Here is a 19,090-nt window from a genome sequence, read left to right as displayed (position 1 = left end):
TTTTTCTTTTTTAATATCAAATAACAAGTTTTTCGAGATCATTACAACAGGTAAAAAAAAAGCCTTTCATATAATGTAAAAAAACAAAAATTCAACCATGAAGAATTGAATGAATGCAAAACTTGATTTACGTATCAGCCTGACATTGAATTAATGTAGCAATGAAACATCCTCTCAAAAGGAAGTAACAAGTCCTACTCCAAGCTCCTCTGCAAGCTCATCCCACAAAGGAAGAAGTGTCAATACCACCAGAAAAACTGCTATTGTCACTGCTGTTCTTCTCCATCCTCCGACCTCCGACACATCATTCAAGCAAGGTTTCTCAGGAGTTCTCTGTTAATTGAAAACATATTGTATGATGCAGACATTATGGTCAGAAAAAATAAGGTGAGAGCATAAGTTTCTGTATTATTGCTTATGGATGTGTTTATCCATCATACCTGGCAAATCAGCACATATAAACCCCATGGAAGCGAAAGCGGTCCGCCAAGCTAGAAGAGTGAACATAAGATTGAATAAGCAAGCTAAATGGGAGAAAACAACAGATAAACAAAATTGGAGTATAAACTTTTAATTACAAGAATTTATTGGCTCTTTACTTGGACTGAGAATTCTAAGAAAGAGAAGGAAAGTAGGGAAAAGAAAAGATCACAAGATGATTGTTTTAAAAAAAAAAATCATTAGAAAGACTGAAAAATTACAGAAATGGAAAGTGATTATACCACTCCAAATCCAAGCAATGAATATGTCGTTAATCCAAATCCAAATAGGGCATTTTTCCCAAAAGCACCCTGTCAAAGGCTTACATGAGTTGTTGAATGAAACACAAGCTTCGCAGAGCAATTCAATACATAATCATTTATAGAAACATCTTAAAGAAAATCAAGTACCAAAGTATCAATTTAAAATGAATATACAAAAAGCCACGATATCAACCATGATGTGATGAAGTTGTGAGAGAAGGTAGCTATAATTTGAATTGAATAATTTCAACATAATAGAAAGGTTGTTTCATCATGCCAAAAATACAGTTTATGAAAATGCTATCATGAAAAATACAGAATATGTCATGTAAGCAGGGAAAAAGTTGTAAGTAGCCAAGAACAGCAGAGAAATATCATGTTTATGACATTGAAGGATGCATGATGGCCGCTTATTTCAATTAGTTTAATGCACAAAATGAGGGTCCTTTACCACTTATCTCAACAACAAATAAAAATAGCCCATATTTATCTTCCTAACCTTCATATAACAAGGGATTGATCAATGTTTCCTCATCATCATTGCCTTCTTAGACTTGGTCAATAAGCACCCAAGAAAATTTGAACGGATCTAGTCCTACATATTTCATGGTTGAAATCTAAAATCTTAGCCCTACACTTCAGTCTTGATTAGGAGAGGAAGCTAGATGATTATGGCATACTCATGGCTGACTCCAAAAATTTTGTGCTTGCTGAAATCTAGTCAATATTCTCACAGAATCCGACAGTCTACATTTTAAAAAGTACTATTTCTGACATACCCAGAATCGATGGTGCTATGTGTTCACTACTTTGTTTGCTCTATTTTGGATTTTAAGAAGGAAAGAGGTACCTGAATGGCTCTTCCACCGTCAAGGCATCCCACAGGAAGCATATTAAAAGCCGACGTGGTTAGACCACACCTGCAGCATGATTAACTGCTGCATGACTTGGAACTTGGGGAATTTGCAAGATTACACAAAAAGGTGGGAAAAAGGGAGACTTTACCAGCCAGCAATCACAAGAGGGTGGATTGAAACAGTAGCAGCATGCATAGCTCTGTATATTCATATCAAGAGTACACTAATTATTAACAATGATCAAAAGAGAATAAATAATTTACAACAGTTATCACGTAACTTATTTTTAACATTGGATTTTTGAAACTTGAAAAGCAAAGTAGAGCGTGGAGGTTATGGCATATGAGCAAAATAATAAGGAATACAAACAAGAATATCATGGTGGAAAACAGAAGAAAGAATCTTATTTCATTAGTGCGTTAGAAAAGCTTACATGTCAGGTAGCAATCCCAGCAAGGAATGAATATGTTCTGAGTTTATCAAAGGCCAAGTGAACTTTACATTAACACGTGCATAGCAACATTAGATTATTTAGATCCTCTAACAGACAGAACATTGGTTACAAACAGATAAGAGTACAAGTTTTTTTATCATAGTAAGAAAGGATAAAGCCCATTGCTTCAGAAGACAATAGACTATATTACCTAGAATGAAGAAAGTGCACTGCATATGGAGCACAGTTCTCATGCTATAGTGGAAGATCTAAATGTGTCTTATGGAATGGATTATGATACATGCAGAGGTTTTGAAGATGAAGGCATCAATGTTTTTAAGCTTCAATCACTAATTTGATGATTAAAAAATTTAAAAAAAAAATCTGCGCTTAAGATTACAGAGAGGGAGCATACGTGTATCCAAGTGTAGCTCTGCTAATAAGTCCAAGAAGTAGAGAACCCTGGAATAGCATACTGGGGACCTGAACTAAGTCTCCTGCAGCAACTGGATTAGATGAGAGCAGCAGCCCGACAAAAAACATCGAAAAGGATAATACAGCACCAGCCAATGGACCCGCCATTGATATGTCAACCATAGTCCTTCGATCAGGAAGAATAGATTTGAACTACAGGAGTTATTAGTCAAAAATGAGCAATAATATGCAAATTTATAATGAAGGATGTTATCACATCTTATATTAGGCTAACTGGTGTATCATGTAACATTAATTAGTGAAAGTAAATATATTCAAGAAAAGAAAAGGTAAAGATGATGATGATGATGATACATTGGATGAAAATACATAAATTTTGAAACACCCATTAATGGCTGAACTAATACGATGGTCAGGTTTAAGTAGACATAACCTTTCTATTATGTACTAAAAAAACACTACAGCATGATCTATCGCCTCTTGAAAATAAGTATATTTGTGACATCAGAACCATCTATTGAAAAAACTAGAATTAGTTAGATGAAGTTACTATGTCCCTAGGCAAGGATGTAGATTTATTAGGGAATATAGGATGTTACATAGTTTAAGACAGTAAAATGGGAAAAGGGAGGCATTCTTATAATGAAAAGAGAAATTAGTGTATCCGCAAATCTGAATTAAATGAAGTTACTAATTTCCTAAGCAAGAAATAACATTTAGTAGGGCATTGGAGTATAAGAGGCAGTGAAGAATGCGTTATAGAAAGCCCTAAAACCTTAATAACAAGGGGTGAGAACAGGAGCAGATGAGAGGGAACAACATGTCACATTATATGAAACAGGCTTTACAAAAAGTTGTGTACGGTTCATATAACCGGCATATAAAAACAGGTACAGAAAAGGAAGTAAGGCATAAACAAAATAATCCCAGCTTATAGGTTAAGAAATACTCCAAGAAGACATGGTGCCAAATAGAAGTGAATGTCAAAAAAGGGTCCACAAATTCCAAATGAACTGAACATGGCTACAGCAGTAGACCATATGAATGATTGTCATTCACAATATACACTTGATATTGTTGGGACAAATACACGGCCCTAGGTGTTCAATACATTCCACAATTGTGAGTTGTGAGTTCATTTCGTTAATATTTACAGTTAAGCATTTGATATGGTTCCAACTATAATACGGTATCAATTATCACCTGTGTGATTGCACCAAAACTGCCAAGAGTAATGTTTGGAATGATTGTCATTCACAATATACACTTGCTATTGTTGGACAAATACACGACCCTAGGTGTTCAATACATTCCACAATTGTGAGTTGTGAGCTCATTTCGTTAATATTTACAGTTAAGCATTTGATATGGTTCCAACTATAATACAGTACCAATTATCACCTGTGTGATTGCACCAAAACTGCCAAGAGTAATGTTTGGAATGAAGTAAGGAATGCTTAATTTCACTTTCTTTGGAAATGCTGCCAGAAAATGTCCAACTTCCTGAACATGAATTTGCAAAAGTGGTTTAGAATATAAATGCAAATAAGTAAATTACTATACAAATAACTGAAAAAATAAAACAGCAAAACATAGAAGCACACAAATTTGAGAATTTTCCAGAGATCAAAACTGCACAAAGAACTAAATATTCTTGTACATGACAAGAAAATTCATGTGCATGCTCAGGCAACTAACAAAAGCATGTCTACAATTTGGGAGGGGACAAAGAACATGTAATTATAGGTTTGGTAGCAACTGGAAGAAAGCAAAAATGTTTAATCCAATGTAGAACATTGCTGAGCAATTCAAACTCTAAACTACTTTGACTTGTGCTCTCCTTGTGGGTAAAGATTATTGAGAAACTTTCATGAACAAGAGAAAATAGAGTTTATCAGTACAATCAACATGTTTTCGTCTACTGTCTAAAGTTGCATTTCAAAACCTAGTTAATCCGTTAGAAAATGAAAAAATGAAATGGAGCTTGCCATTGTATCGTGATTATATGTCATGCATAAACAAATGAAAAAATTTAATTTTATATCCCAAAACATCATCAGGTGTGCCAGTAAATTTCTAAACTGAAAATAACAAACATTACTTCATATTAATCAATCCAAAGAAATAAAAATTTTAAAAAAAAATTACAATATGACAATGCAAATTAAAGACAAATAAAAGTCTGCAGTAGTCATATCAAAAGCTCATGTACATGGAAGAATAGGCAATATTTTCTCACAATCAATACATGAGAAGAGGTTTGAGGCTTTCTTCAACCCTCAAAATGCTTCTGCATAAATCATAATACCATGCACAACAATATAATAATGGCAAATAAGTCAATCAATCTAAGAAACAAATACTGTTTGTTACATGGAATAGCTGAACCCCCAAGACACCATACGCCAATGGTAAAGCAGTTTCCACAAATGGGAATAGAAGCTGCATATCAGGTGGTTGGGTAGCATTTGGATCTGTAAAATACTTCACCATCTCTGGTGGGAGACTGGTTAACTGTCAAGGAATATTTAGAGAATAATTTTCAGAAATAAATATTGTTGGCTAATCATATCAGAAAATATCAAAGATGAACACAAACACTGACATGCATTGAGTACCTGAGATGCAATTCCAAGTTCTACACAAGAACCAATGGTGAGGACGAAAAGAAGTAGAGCAATAACATATTGCCAAAGAGTAGTGGGTCCCGGCTCAGAAACTTCTTTCCGTAGTAAACCAAAACTTACACGTGGCCCACCACGTGGATCTGGCCCTTCTGAATTAGGTTCTTCAACCATAAATAGATTGTATTTGTTCCCCGTGACTTCAGTAAGCAGGCGTTGAAGCTTGGCGAAAACTTCCTCTTTCTTTCCTCGAAGATTGCCCAGAAAAAGAATGCCTTCACCAAGGTCACCAAATGGTTCCTCTCTTGTCAACCAGAAAGTAGCGTAACCAAAGAGCTTATCTTTGATAAGCTTAACATCAGATGGGTCTACCTTCTCAGGTCCAAGGAGCTCCATCAATTTAAACGAATCAATCTGAAAGCTACTGAATGTTTGTCCCTCTGAAGGAATGCCAGGAGGCTGAACAGTGGGGAAAACAAGACACCAGATATTTTAGATGATCATGGCATAAAAAACACAAGAAATAAATTGGGATTTTTGTTTAGGGTAAACAATGCTAAGGCATATAAATTAACCTATTGGTCAGCAGTGAGATGATTATGTTGCACGGTGAAGTAATTACAACATTATAAGACAGAGTTGTTTGCTTTTTTAAAGAGCCCCAACTTAACACCTGGTTCTATCCAGACCACATCCACATGTAGTGCACATTTTTTATTTAAAACAAATGGGAGGAAAATTATACTTACCCCAAGAAGCCATGAGACATAGAAGGGCTTCTCTTTAGAAAAGCATGTCACTTAACAATTAAAAGCCAACGGGAATGATGATGGAAACTAAAAACACATCAGAAAATTTATAATACAAGAAAAGACTATGTTAAGAAAACAAACAACAAGCAACAAAGAACATAAACATGCCCAAACATAGATTCTGACCCTTACAACTAAGCCACTCACAAATTGGTCCAATGGCATTTGAGTTCTTCAAAAAAGCTCCCTGATCTACTTTTGATTTAAGCTGGAGAAATATGTAGTCTATATGATAAGTGACATTTCATTGTCGTGCTACTTCATCAATTGTTGGCTTATCAAAATAATATGCCAATTTTTCATGACAAGATAACTTCCAAACCTCATGTTAGATAACCTAATATGCGCAATTGAAGTTTTATAAAGCATACATTATGCAGAAAATATGTTAAAATGACAAATTCTTATTCAAGAACGACAGTAACTGATGCCACATTATTAATATAAATGAGATTAGCATTCTCATCCCTACGTGCTAATATTTAATCTCAATTGGTAAAACCAACACAAAAAGGCCTCCAATCCCACACATAACACATGAAGTTTGAAGCTCTATCATTTTAATAATTCACTAAAAAGAAAAGGAAAAAGTGTTTGACAGCCTGGGGATAAGAAGGAGTAATTGGCTCTTCTCAGCTATTCTATACTGCTAAAAGCACCACAAGAAAACTTTTATTGCCCGAGTAACATACAAAGAATGAATCTTGTCCGAAAAAATCTCTATAATTCAGACGCACACACACAGAGAAGTGATCCATACCCTGGGAGAAACAGATGCAGGAGTATTCCTCTCCGATTTCAGATCATCACCACCCGGCCTCTGTTCCGGCTCTTCTTGTGCTGGCGCCGGCCTCTTCTCATCTCCCTCATCATTCCCATTGATCGAAAAGCATTTAATCCTGTCCAAACGCCTATTGCTCCCCCAAATTTCCCTTTTTTTCTTGCAAAGAAAGCAAAGATTGTTCAAACCTCGAACTCTCCCCTGGGAGAAGCCTCTGCGGGGAAGCAGAGTACGAAATCCGAAGTTGAGATTGAGGAAGGAGGAACTAGGGAGAGTGGCCATAAATCAAGGATTCGAGGAGGAACAAAGCGGGAATGGAGATTGACAAAACCCTAGAATTGAGATTTAAGCTGGGGTTTTGGGGCAGAGAGCGAGCTCCAGGGCTTCATCATCATCATCATCCTCCATTCCATGTTATCGTCTTCGTTTTATCGTTTCGTCTTCGTTTTATCGTTACGCTGGCCCATGATAACGGCAATCTGATAGTTAACGGTGTTATAACGCCGTCAACATGTTTTTTTTATTTTTTATTTTTTTTAAATAGAAAATGATGAGTTGTGAAAAATAAGAATAAAAGTCTGATTTTGTAATAATTAGATTTGCAAATTCTCATACTGAATATGGTTCCGGAATCCCTTGTTCTAATATAAAATTTTAAAAATAAAATTATTAAAATCTCTTCAATATATTTTTAGAAAAAAATTCTAATATCACTGTGTATATTTTCGATTATTTCATTTACGTTTTAGCCTTTGATTTGAAAATTAATCCCTATTTATTATGTGCTTTTAATATTTTAATTGAATACAAAAAAAAATATCTCAGTATCATTATTGGACGGAGTCCGAAAGAGCAAGGCAGTTTACAGTTGTGAGAGTAAAATAAAAATAATTTTATAAGTTTAATTTAATTTATATTTAAAAATAAATTTTTGAAATTAGAGATGTATTTAGAATTGATAGAATTAAAAGATATTTTGAGGAATTGAAGTAGTTTGAAGACTTGCTATCACTTTCTTTTTTTTAAATAAAAAATATTATATAACTACAAATCAAATTTTTCTAACATGAATTTAGATCATGTTTACTCAAATTGGTTAGATTTGCTGAAGGACCAAATTAGTTGGGAAAATATCTAATGCAGTCCCCAACCGGAGAGGTTGTTTTTGGATCTACAATTGTATTTTAAGAACTCAATAAAAATGAAATAGAATAAAAAAAAAAAATTTATTCCGTCCCAAAGCAAACCATAAATAGTTTATCCCAACGGAATAAAGATCAAAATTTATACAAATAGACTATCCAAATCAATTTTGAATCAAATAGCATCATGTAATGGTATAACATCCATCTCTTACACACACGACTACTAATTTATTCTCACCCAATGCTTCGTCTTTACCGCTTTTAGACGGGGTTTCATCGGCGTTTATTTGCTTGCTTTCTCTTTCTTTTTTGTTGTTTGTTGTGGACTGGTACATCGCTGGTGTAGCGTCTTTTTTATCTCTGTTTCCATTTTGTTGTTTTTACTGTTTTTTCGTGCTGTCTGTTTGTTGTTCGGTGCTTTGTTTTCCTAATAAATATGTGATTTATCCACTTTACTTAAAAAAAAAAATTATACAGAAGATCCGTTCCTACCATATGAACTATAATATAAAACACATTCCACACTATATTTTTTACAGTAGAATCGGTGCCAAGAACCCGTTTGACGTTTCTATATATAATGAATAAAACAACACATTATATATATATATATATATATATATATATATAAATTAAAAAGTGATATAAAAATTTCTAATCTTTTTATCAAAACAGTGATAATAAAAATAAAAAACAAGTAGAGAAAGTGAGAAACCCAAGTACCATCCTGTCCAGCATGACATGCAAAAAAAGACAGCATCTCTTCCACAGCGTGTGATCCCTCCTCCCTACACGGGTCTATCAACTTCCAACACAACTCTTGTGCCCCTCTCCCACCCAAAGATCCCTCTTAATTTCCACAACACCAACCACTTAATTTCTCTATATATATATAACAAACATATATAATAAACTCATGTAACCAACCATATATCCCACTCTTAATTAATTTCTTCTCTTCCCCTTGATATCACTTTAAATTATCCATGGACTCATCCCATCTTTCAAACTTCTTATCCTCATCTTCATCACTGATCACTAAAACTAAAACTAATACTAATACTAGTACTAGTACTGCTACTGTTCATCATTCACCACCATGTGGAGCTTGTAAGTTCTTGAGAAGAAAATGTGTGCAAGGTTGTGTTTTTGCACCATACTTTGGCAGTGAGCAAGGTGCGGCAAAGTTCGCCGCAGTGCACAAGGTTTTCGGTGCAAGCAATGTGTCTAAACTATTGATGCACATCCCGGCGCCGCGCCGGCATGATGCTGTTGTCACTGTTTGTTATGAGGCTCAGGCCAGGCTTGCTGATCCTGTCTATGGTTGTGTTGCTTCTATCCTTGCACTGCAACAACAGGTTTGGAAATTTCTTTTAATCTTTAAAAAGAAAAGGGTATTGAATAAAAATAATCTATTTTACATAGGAGGGATGTTTTCATAATATTGATTATTTTACATAAATTTATAAGTTATAATTATTTAAAATGTTCCAAGTATACTTGTTTGTAAAGAGAAAATTTATACTTAAAACTATTATTTTATTGTTAATCTTTATAAATTTTTAATATATATATATATATATATATATATTAGAGTGAATATTATAAAAGAGAAGTTATTATTTAGATGAATATTAAAGTGCAATAAACACATAAAATGGAAGCTACATTGAAAAAAACATCATTTTTAAGAAAAGAATGTTTTTTTTTATTTGTTTTTTTTATGATTTGCAACAAACACAAAAAATGGTATTAAAATATTTATTTTTAAAAAAAAATTTTTTTTTTGGAGACATAATTTTTAAGAAAAAACAAACTAAATCATTTATATAAACTAAATTATTAAAACATTTTCCAATAATTTTTTCTCATCATAACCAATATGACCATCTAAAGATAAATTAAGATATCTCTTGGTAAACCCTGCATTAATGAAACAAAATGTAATATAATAATTTCCATGAAATGTGAATGAGATAATTAGTGATTAAAAAAATATACATTTGGTAATCAATCACAAATCACATGACCGGTTAATCCTCACCAACCAAACTAACTAAAATAATTAATTCAGTTGCACCAAATTAACACTTCATCTCTCATTAAATAATTATATACTAAAATATATTTATTTATTGTTTATGGAAAGGTGGCAGCATTGCAAGCAGAGCTAACAATTCTACAATCACAAGTGATAAGCAACAGGTTAGCAATGGCAAGTGCACTCCAAAGTTCACAACAGTCTTCTTCTCAATGTCAATTGCCACAACAACACATGATAAGTGTTTTACATCCAAGTTACTCAAATAATTCATCCACATCAAATAGCATGGTTATGAATCTAACCAGCTTTGGTCCAACTGGTTTAGACCCAATTGGTAGTCATGTTCATGAGCCTGTTTCTGAAGGACTTTGTCAGCTTTTAGAACCACCTTCTCATAATGAAGATGAGGAGGCTGAAGGGGAGAGTAGAACTTCTTCTGATGTTTTTGTAAATGATGTTTTTCATACAAGATAAACTTGGTTTTTATTGTCCTTTTTTTTCTTTTTATTTGTAGGTTTTAGTCAGAGTGAATAATAAACTTATTGACTTAGACTGTAGTTTGATTTCATTCTTATATTATTTTTATTTAGAGTAATATATATAATCCAACTCCAACCAGTTCCAAATGAATCCAAACTTCTGGAAGGATATAAATGGAAAACAACATAAGAATATGGATTAAGATGATAAAAAGAAGAAGATAAGTATGAGAAACAGTCAAAATAAGGGAGAACCATGGTTTGGTTAATTGGTTCCCATGGTTTGTCCAGAGAGTTTAGTAATACTGTGTGCTAATTGCCCACCAATCCAAATTATTTGCAGATATAAATTAAGGTATCAAGCTTCACACAAAGTTTCAAGTTGTCATTAGTTACTTCTCAGAAAGGTCAGATAGAAATGGGTTCTCTCATGGCAGGCTGGGCATCTTGTGTTCTTCATGATGAGAAAGGTGAGCTTTAGAATATTAATTTGATAGTTTAAAATTTATGCAATATAAATTTGTCTATTATATTATTGAATTATTTTCTAATCAAGGTGGTAAAAATGAAATTATTGTGTTGTTTTTCTTTGGTGGCAGAGAGATTGGAGAGGAACAAGTCACTTACAAAAGCAGAGATTGATACTTACTGGAAGATGCATCAAGAAAAGGAAGTAGAAGAGAAAGAGAAATTCAAAGTAAGCTTACATGTTTTTAATTTGCATGATTAGATTAAGTCAATTGAATCAGTTAAATTGGTTTGAACAAACTCATGGACAACTATTCATTAATATCATCTTATATTTCATAAATGTTGCCAGGATGACTCTAATTTCCTTGAAGAAGAGGAAGAAGAAAACAAGAATAACAGGACTACTGATTGGTTAGAATACACAAAGTCTATGCTGTCTTCTTTTAAATCCATGATACTATCAAAGTGTTTATTTGTGCATATCTTGTTTGCAGGTGGACAAAGACCAATTGGGCATTTCTTAATGAATCCCCTCATGAAGAAATGAACAAGTCCAATAACTATGCATCACAGTATCATGTTGCAGAGCTTGTGAAAAAATCCCTAGAATGAATAATATATAAACATTCAGCTTGTTTTCATGTGATCTAATTTCAAATATTTCTGCAATGCAATGTAAAGTGTTCAATTTCGAGCCAAAGTAAAATCCTGATGTTTAACAAAAAACAATAGAAACATAATTATTTTCAACTACTTACATATGCGGCTCGTTTAGTGGTGGTTCATCGCTGCTTGTAGAGCTTTGCTTCCAGCCATCGTGGACTTGAGAAGCAAACTGCAAGTTCCAAAGCACATCCTCGATCGAAGGTCTCTCCATTGGATCCATAGATAAACATCTAATGCAGATATCGATTACCGTCTTTAGTGATTCGTCACACGTAACTCTAGGAAATACAGGATCCACTATGCTTCTTCTAGGAGCTCCATCGTCCTCAGTTGTTATACTTGCTCGTAACTAAAACACGCGAAGAAATGGTAAAACAATGCAGTATTGAATTCTCTCAAACTGAATTGAAATGAGTTCTTACCTCATCCTCGACCATTTCAATCTCGTGTTGAAATGTGATAACCCTACCAGATATAATTTCTAGTAAAATGACACCAAAATCATAGATGTCGACTTTATCCAAATGCTTTGTCCTGCAAACGAGAGTAGAGCAGCTTTACAATTTAAAGATCCACAGAAATATTAGGCCAGATATTATCCTGCTGAGATAGTGGGAACATGCAAATCAGCATTCAGTGTTAATATCTGAAAACAAAGGCTGGGCATTGTTAAAAGCAACACGAGATACATCTTTCTACTTTAGCAACCTAGAGCTTAGATCGATGATCATATTGGGCGGGAGCGTGGTGTTGTGACAAGATGCTTGTAGCATACCTTTCATCCTTCGATCCATCGAGTGAACTGCCAGGAGCCACCTACAGGGTCAAACCTGACCGTTAACTAGCAGATATTGTAGAATTGCAGACAAAAGAAAACAGAGTGAGAAATGTGTCAAATCAAATTTACCTCATTTTTCACATTTTCAGAGAACACTGGAAGATTATAGCTGCTGATTTTTGTCACCAGATTCTGATCTAAAAGTATATTTGTTGTTTTCAAATTATTTGCAAACAAACCGGGAATAACTCCAGCATGCAGAAACTGGATGCCTCTTGCCACACCAATGGCAGCTGCTATTCTCTGAGTCCAATTTAATTTTTGACCAGCAACTCCCTCTGCAGATTGAGTGTCAGTAGCAGACTCAGCTGGTAAGAATATTGTTTTAGCAATCATTCAAAATAAAACACTTGAAAATTTTGGCACAATTGGCCAGAGAGAAAAAGAACAGTCAATTGCAACAGTCAATTACCTGAAATACTGCTTCTTAATGTTCCATTTGGTACGTATTCAAAAATCAGGAATACTCTGCTGATGCTGGAATCATCAGTGTAATAGTCAAAACAGTGCCCAAGAGCACAAACTAAATGGCGATGTCGAAGCTTTGAAATAATCTCAATATGGCGATTGTAATTCTGGGAATTTTGACCCCTATGCAGTTTCAAGCATCTTATGACCGCGAGAGAACCATCCTTTAAAGAGCCTTTGTACAACTGATATAAAGGGAAATTAAAGAGTAAACAAAGGCAAAAGGCTCTAAATTCTCAGAGAACAAAGTTTAACAGAAAAGATATACCTCATGTCCATGAGAGCCTTCACCCATGAATGCTGATGTTGCAAAGTTGTTAGTAGCAGCTTCAAGTTCCTCCAAAGAAAATGATCGATATGCGGGAACACCAAGTGCTCCAAGCTTCTTTGTGACTGAGATGTATCCTTAGAAACAAAGAGGAAAATCATAAGTCAGACATATTTAAATACAAGCACAATGTTGTTGGTCATAGATTGAGAAGTGAGTAGGGAAAGGTTGCAATAAAATGTAAAGTTCAAATCATTCGCAACAATTTTGTTAGCTAGGCATAGCACCACATTGCAAGAATTTCATTACAGTTACATTAAGTGGCACAAAAAAGCAAGCAATGCATGAGAAGAGGAGAGGTGGCAGTAGAGATTACTTGCATCTGCCAGCAGCTTTGAGGAATAGCCATACGAAGCATGCTCAATCAATCTTCTTGGGGATCTTTCGTTGGCCCTTTTTGCATTTACTCTTCTAATAGCAAAAAAAATCACAAGACAGACAACTATAACACTAAGAATAATTCCACCAATCAGGCCTGTTAAATAGATTGGGTTACTAGCTAATGTTTTCTTTTGCTCATGGGGCAATATCCCCACAGCCAAAGCCTGGTTCTGACAATATGCGTATGGATGCTGACTTTGAATTTTAGTCACTAAACAATTGTCCGAATACAAAACAACCTTGTTGTCATGATTTGAGATCAAGCATACAGGAATGTTCCCGGTCAATAGATTTGCTGACAAATCTGCAGACTCAAGCCCCTCACTACATGACATATTCTCGTAAAGCATTCCAGTGAATCTGTTTCCAGAAATATTCAGGTACTGAATGTAAGGCAGAGTCAGCAATGAGGGCAGAAAAGGTCCAACAAATCTATTTAAAGAAATATCCAATCGTTGGAGCAGAAAATATGATGCTACTTCAGATGGGAGACTTCCAGTAAACCTGTTCTTCTGCAATGTCAGAGAAACCAACCTATTCCCCAAACTTGGAAATTGAGGTCCCAAGCGGTTGTCCTCCAGACGAAGCTCTTGAAGATTAGTGAGAGGTCTGAGGTCAGGCACATTTCCAGAAAGCCTATTCGATGAGAGCACGAGCATTCTAAGAGTCTTCAATTTACTAAGTGAATCCGGTAAACGGCCAGTCAAGTTATTATTCTCTAAGCTCAAAAATGTCAATAATGGAAGTGAACTTAACCAATCAGGAACTTGACCGCTAAACATGTTATGATCAAGAACAAGTGTCTGGAGATTCTCCAAAGAAGATATCTGCTGAGGAATGACACCGTACAAGAAATTCGAACTCATATTGACAATTTCCAGAGCAGACAAATGGGAGATCTTCCCCGGCAAGTGGCCCCATAATCCAAGTGATCTCAAAGAGAGGACTTTCAAATTTGGGAGTCTAGCAATAGTAGTAAATAGAGATTTGATGGAGAAACTCGCCGGTAGTGGTGACGAGCTCTCATTACCAATGATATGCAACTGTGTTATGCTTTCTTCATAGCAAACAACAGTCACAGATGGATTCTGTTCCAGTTCACAGATGTTAGTGTAGCTATTCCAGTTACTAAGAACAGAGGGGTAGTTCAAAAGACGACGGATTCTGAGGAGGGTCCATGCTTGTGAAGATTGCAACTGGCTTGAATTAGGGATCAAGATGAAGATTATGAACAATACAATTAGCCGAGAAAAACAACTTCCAGAAATCATCTTCGCTGCAATGGTAGCAACTATAACAAGATATCCCCTAATCATTCATCAAAATCCAATCTTTAGATAAGAACCACAAGAAACCATTTCATCTCAAACAAAATCATGACATTTTAAAATTTGAAAGAAAAAATTCGCACCTGCTATTGCATCAGAGAAGTAGAAATCAACCAAATGTGCAAGATTGGGATCAAATTACCTAAAAATCCAATTTTAAAAAAAAAAAGTTCAAGCATAACACACTGGAAAATCATACCTTTCTCCTCCAAAGATTAAAAGTCCTCCAAATTCCATCAAAAAGGCCACCTCTCCCCATCACCTCAAAATCCCCAGCATTCTCTCTCCGTCACGGGCAGCAAAGATGGAAGAAAACTCCAAAGAAAGCTCCAAGACATGGACCCAATGGGAGCAGAAACGGAGGAGGAAGCGAAAGGCGACAAAGAAGCTCAAATGCGGGATGTCTCTTCTCATAGTAGTAGGGCCTCTGCTCCCACACACCGCCATGGAAAGCCAGAGAGAAAGAGCTTGATTCCAGTACTTGTCCTCTGCCAAGTTGCAATTTTTAGGGTTTTGGTTTTATCCCATCGCTTGTCAGGCCGTTTCCTTTCGCGCCTTTCTGGATTTTCCATTTAAACATTTTCAAAAATAAAATTTACAAATAAATTTGTTTTTCTTCTTGTTTTAAAATCTTTTCCCTACTAAAATTTATTTTTAAAATATATTCTAATTTTATTAGCAAAAATAAGTTATAAATTCGTTCTTTTTTTAAAGAATAATTTAACTATGAGAGACGGGATGCCAATTCCTCTGACCTCACTCCCCAGTTTCAAGAAGATGGAGATATATGACAATTCCCCAACTTATATCTCTCTCTCCAAAGGTTGGTGTTTATTACCCTAACTAAAAATAAATTAATAAATAATTTATATTTGTAATAGTTTTTTTACTATATATATATAATGATTTACTTATGTTCACTTTTTTTAAGAAAAATAATTTAACTCATATTATTGTATTTGGACTTAAATAATATTTTTTAAAATAAATATAAAGCAGGCTCTAATAAATTAATCAGTTGTTTTCTCTGTCTGTTTTCTTGTGCTTCTTTTTATTTTTGTTTCTGTTTGTCATTGTCTTTTATTTTTTTAATAAATTAATGATTTATTTACATTATTTTAAATCAACCTTATGAAAAAATATACATAATTGTATAAAAGTCAATCCTCTTTCATTTTTGTCCATGAAAAATAGACTAGAGAATATAAGCTTGACTCTAGATTTTAGAAAATAAAGGGATTAGCACTTTTTCCTATTTCATTTTTTTTTTCATCATTATTATAATGACCTTAATCCATCCCGTATCAAGCCCATGGTTTTATCCTGTATAAAACAGGTCAAGTATTCTGGTACTCCTCCGATAGATACAAGAATTATTTAGTTTATTTTTTTATACAAAATCTAAAATAAGGTAAATTAAATAATCTTTTGATTTATTGACATTTAATTTTTTATATAAAGTATTTATGTTATGCTGAGAATATAGGTTTAAATCTCAACTAATAAAGGGTAAAGACACAGATGTGTTAAAACATTAATTTTACGTCATGCATATTTTTGATACGTGATTTATCCACATTTTTCGTAAAAAAAATACTCAATGTAGATGAAAAAATGAGCTATATATCACAATTATTACTTTTTTTTTTTCACGTGGTGCATTATGATTTATTTTTATGTCCTTCTCTTTATATATGTTTGATTTTATTAATACATTAGAGGTTCAGCAATTAAAAAAATAATAATAATTATACACGTTAATTAAAAGGAATTGAGAAGTATGTATTTCAATAATTTCTCATGGCAAAGATTTTTCATGCACCTCGACTCAGAAAAATAATTAACAATCAACTTTCCTAATAAGATATCTACATATTATTAGGATATAATTTAGGACCACAAAATGCAAGTAATTTATAAAACAGGTAGCAGAACAAGAAAACATTTTTTCATGAACATATATACAACTACGTACAAGTACTGAAAAGGAAATACGAAGAAGAGATGTTGAAAAACCTATACAACTATCTTATTAAGCAAAGAAGATCTAAAAACATTATATCAGTTTCAATTTCAAGCATCGATTATCTTCGGTCCAAGGTATTCGACACCGCGAAACAAGTCCTTCGGCACATCAATTTCTTCTAACCAACAGTTATGATTATCTTCATTTACTTCATTGCCATCTGCTGAAAGACAAGTTATGCTTGAATTACTATCAAGAATGCATGCAAAAAAAACAATGCAGGCATGTATGAATCACAATTGAATTGAAAATGATAAATTTTAAGGCAATGCATTATGCATGCATGGACAAGTATTAACACATGCAGTTATGATATTGAAGAACAATGCATACCCGAAGAAGGAGAAGAAGAAGAAGAAGAGGAAGAAGAAGGATGTTCTTTGTAGTATGAGCAATCACGGCCGTCCAAAAAAGGAGGACCAAGAACATCAAGAAAAACACATGATGTAATGGCAGTGAAACAATGAATGTTTCCCCCGGCATTTGGATACAGAATTGAGCTTTTGCTAGGTGCAGTGAAGACGGAATCCATGACAACTTTCGCTAAACCAGCTGCAAATTAAACCATTAATTAATATATATTCATTATCAATCAAGTAATAAATTCATGCTTAAATGTTACTCTTAAAATATATATACAATCATGCACTTACAGTGAGTGGATTCATGAATAGGATCAATCCAATCATAAGATTTTATATGCATTGATCCGAAAAGAATTTTGGTGAAAACAGTCATGCCAGGGTGATCATGAAGAGGAATTACAGCTCTTGGTGGTAAAAAGAACAAGCACATCTGCAGAAAATCAATAAACAATCTCATGATCATGAACTGAAAACCTCAAATATATATCAATTATTTCATTACTGACTTACAGAAAAATTGTTGCACTGGTATACTGTTGCATATGTGATTCTTGGAGTTCCATTTGAAGTGGTTTTAGACATGAAGAAGAGTTGATCTGAGTGCAGTCCAACATCCTCAAGAGTCATGTTATCTGTTCACAACTTAAAGATTAATTAATTGATATCTTTGTTACAATAATAAGTACATATATAAAAGGAGATTTGTTGCGAGACTTACCAAGAAGGAAGTGAATCATGTTGACATCTAAAGGCAAAGGAACGGAGTTTGGACACTTGAAAAAAGAGTTGCAAGCAAAGAAGAGGGTTTGAATGGTGGTTGAGGAGTGGTCATGAGTTCTTGTAGTGCAACTCATCCTCTTCTTCTTGGTGTTGATGTTGTTGATGTTTCTCTTTGATCTCTTTTTCCTTTTCTCTTCCATTTGGTATCTGTTTTAGAGATATCAAATGTTATCGTTAAAAGAGGTAGCTAGTATAAGAAAACTCAAAGTATATATATTATATATACAAAGAAAGATAGACAGATAAAAACCAGGGGCTGTGAAGGTGGTTGAGAATGGAAACCAGGCACTGAGCACAAGAAAGTAGTTTTATACATGGTTGAATTAATATTTTGTTCATGGTGAGAATTAATGAAATTTCCGGTTTTTCCAGAGAATGTTCAAAAGTCTTGTTCTTGTTGAAACATGCACTCAAACCAAAACCACTTTAGTATTTAATTTCAAGCAATATATATATATAGATAATGTATGCATGCCTTCAATTAATCCCATGCAGCAATTCCTGTGAACCAACGTGCTCCCCTTCAACTAAAGATTCCGCTGGCAAGAACTGAAACATGATCCAACAGAACGGCGACAGTCCGATTAACCCAAAAATTAGTACTTTATAATTTGATTAACATCACACTTTATTCTATTTTCTGTAGGAATATTATAGCCCGTCACTTTTCTAATATATATATATATATATATATTGTCCCAATTTTGTTATTGTTATTATTATTTTCAGTTATTATCCTTGTATATATATATACTTAACTATTGTCTTAATGTACGTAGTTTATATATATATATATATATATATTACATAATGTAATAACTAATAAGATGAGATGTAATTTTCCAACAAAATGCAAAGCCATTATGATGGTGATTTTTAAAGTTTCATAATTTCAATTAAATGTAGTATCTCAAAACACATGGTGCATATAATTATAAGTTTTGAAATTTGTCTTATGAGAGGTCAGTGTTTTATTGAAATTATCACCGGGGATTGTTTAGTAACTCTGATCCAAAGTTTTATCACTAATTTAAGAAAGATATGGTTTTATTAAAATAGAACCGTACACAGATTTGAGAAAGAAAA

At 33.8% G+C, this 19,090-nt stretch overlaps 5 protein-coding genes across 8 annotated transcripts; 2 read left to right on the top strand and 3 right to left on the bottom strand.

Moving 5' to 3' along the window:
* Window positions 1-51: 51 nt before the first annotated feature.
* Window positions 52-7,099, bottom strand: LOC120267438 (probable zinc metalloprotease EGY1, chloroplastic). Its single transcript, XM_039275094.1, has 10 exons — window positions 6,665-7,099; window positions 5,087-5,551; window positions 4,842-4,982; window positions 3,870-3,971; window positions 2,449-2,660; window positions 1,749-1,799; window positions 1,594-1,663; window positions 723-791; window positions 441-491; window positions 52-333 (listed from the first exon to the last, which is right to left on the bottom strand). The coding sequence occupies exons 1-10, from the start codon at window positions 6,965-6,967 to the stop codon at window positions 175-177; spliced, it is 1,623 nt and encodes a 540-aa protein (XP_039131028.1). The 5' UTR covers window positions 6,968-7,099; the 3' UTR covers window positions 52-174.
* Window positions 7,100-8,768: 1,669 nt separating this feature from the next.
* On the top strand, window positions 8,769-11,574 carry LOC120267722 (LOB domain-containing protein 20). The gene is made up of 5 exons (XM_039275401.1): window positions 8,769-9,188; window positions 9,980-10,823; window positions 10,953-11,050; window positions 11,174-11,235; window positions 11,319-11,574. Exons 1-2 carry the CDS (start codon window positions 8,817-8,819, stop codon window positions 10,346-10,348), a joined length of 741 nt encoding a protein of 246 aa, XP_039131335.1. The 5' UTR covers window positions 8,769-8,816; the 3' UTR covers window positions 10,349-10,823; window positions 10,953-11,050; window positions 11,174-11,235; window positions 11,319-11,574.
* LOC120267153 lies at window positions 10,772-11,436 on the top strand. Its single transcript, XM_039274856.1, has 4 exons — window positions 10,772-10,823; window positions 10,953-11,050; window positions 11,174-11,235; window positions 11,319-11,436. Exons 1-4 carry the CDS (start codon window positions 10,772-10,774, stop codon window positions 11,434-11,436), a joined length of 330 nt encoding a protein of 109 aa, XP_039130790.1.
* On the bottom strand, window positions 11,567-15,311 carry LOC120267721 (probable inactive leucine-rich repeat receptor-like protein kinase At3g03770). Of its 4 annotated transcripts, none has more exons than XM_039275397.1 (9): window positions 15,033-15,311; window positions 14,917-14,919; window positions 13,441-14,813; window positions 13,065-13,201; window positions 12,741-12,981; window positions 12,398-12,636; window positions 12,266-12,306; window positions 11,913-12,024; window positions 11,567-11,839 (listed from the first exon to the last, which is right to left on the bottom strand). In XM_039275397.1, the coding sequence occupies exons 1-9, from the start codon at window positions 15,068-15,070 to the stop codon at window positions 11,579-11,581; spliced, it is 2,445 nt and encodes an 814-aa protein (XP_039131331.1). In that variant the 5' UTR covers window positions 15,071-15,311; the 3' UTR covers window positions 11,567-11,578. The 4 variants fall into 4 exon arrangements, with proteins under 4 accessions (XP_039131331.1, XP_039131333.1, XP_039131332.1 ...); XM_039275399.1 differs by having other exon boundaries at window positions 12,398-12,606; XM_039275398.1 differs by lacking the exon at window positions 14,917-14,919.
* Window positions 15,312-16,906: 1,595 nt separating this feature from the next.
* Window positions 16,907-17,851, bottom strand: LOC120267151 (plant cysteine oxidase 2-like). The gene is made up of 4 exons (XM_039274854.1): window positions 17,735-17,851; window positions 17,513-17,654; window positions 17,193-17,411; window positions 16,907-17,022 (listed from the first exon to the last, which is right to left on the bottom strand). The coding sequence occupies exons 1-4, from the start codon at window positions 17,849-17,851 to the stop codon at window positions 16,907-16,909; spliced, it is 594 nt and encodes a 197-aa protein (XP_039130788.1).
* Between the last annotated feature and the right edge of the window lie 1,239 nt (window positions 17,852-19,090).

The sequence above is a fragment of the Dioscorea cayenensis genome, chromosome 8 (assembly GCF_009730915.1).
Source record: "Dioscorea cayenensis subsp. rotundata cultivar TDr96_F1 chromosome 8, TDr96_F1_v2_PseudoChromosome.rev07_lg8_w22 25.fasta, whole genome shotgun sequence".
Classification (NCBI taxonomy): Eukaryota; Viridiplantae; Streptophyta; class Magnoliopsida; order Dioscoreales; family Dioscoreaceae; genus Dioscorea; species Dioscorea cayenensis.
This window is presented reverse-complemented; position numbering and strand designations above follow the sequence as displayed.

Bases quoted from the DNA above. Each gene is read 5' to 3' on its own strand.
- LOC120267722 (XM_039275401.1), top strand. From the start codon at position 8,817: ATGGACTCATCCCATCTTTCAAACTTCTTATCCTCATCTTCATCACTG. The intron at 9,189-9,979 runs GTTTGGAAATTT...GTTTATGGAAAG, and splicing joins TCCTTGCACTGCAACAACAG to GTGGCAGCATTGCAAGCAGA.
- LOC120267438 (XM_039275094.1), bottom strand. From the start codon at position 6,967: ATGGCCACTCTCCCTAGTTCCTCCTTCCTCAATCTCAACTTCGGATTT. The intron at 5,552-6,664 runs GTATGGATCACT...CCCACTGTTCAG, and splicing joins CTGCATCTGTTTCTCCCAGG to CCTCCTGGCATTCCTTCAGA. The intron at 1,800-2,448 runs GTATGCTCCCTC...ATGAATATACAG, and splicing joins AGAGCTACACTTGGATACAC to AGCTATGCATGCTGCTACTG.
- LOC120267151 (XM_039274854.1), bottom strand. From the start codon at position 17,851: ATGACTCTTGAGGATGTTGGACTGCACTCAGATCAACTCTTCTTCATG. The intron at 17,655-17,734 runs GTAAGTCAGTAA...GATTTTCTGCAG, and splicing joins ACCAGTGCAACAATTTTTCT to ATGTGCTTGTTCTTTTTACC. The intron at 17,412-17,512 runs GTAAGTGCATGA...TTTAATTTGCAG, and splicing joins TATTCATGAATCCACTCACT to CTGGTTTAGCGAAAGTTGTC.
- LOC120267153 (XM_039274856.1), top strand. From the start codon at position 10,772: ATGGGTTCTCTCATGGCAGGCTGGGCATCTTGTGTTCTTCATGATGAG. The intron at 11,051-11,173 runs GTAAGCTTACAT...AAATGTTGCCAG, and splicing joins AAGAGAAAGAGAAATTCAAA to GATGACTCTAATTTCCTTGA. The intron at 11,236-11,318 runs GTTAGAATACAC...TCTTGTTTGCAG, and splicing joins AATAACAGGACTACTGATTG to GTGGACAAAGACCAATTGGG.
- LOC120267721 (XM_039275397.1), bottom strand. From the start codon at position 15,070: ATGGAATTTGGAGGACTTTTAATCTTTGGAGGAGAAAG. The intron at 13,202-13,440 runs GTAATCTCTACT...TTTGTTTCTAAG, and splicing joins AAAGCTGCTGGCAGATGCAA to GATACATCTCAGTCACAAAG. The intron at 12,982-13,064 runs GTATATCTTTTC...CCTTTATATCAG, and splicing joins AAGGCTCTCATGGACATGAG to TTGTACAAAGGCTCTTTAAA.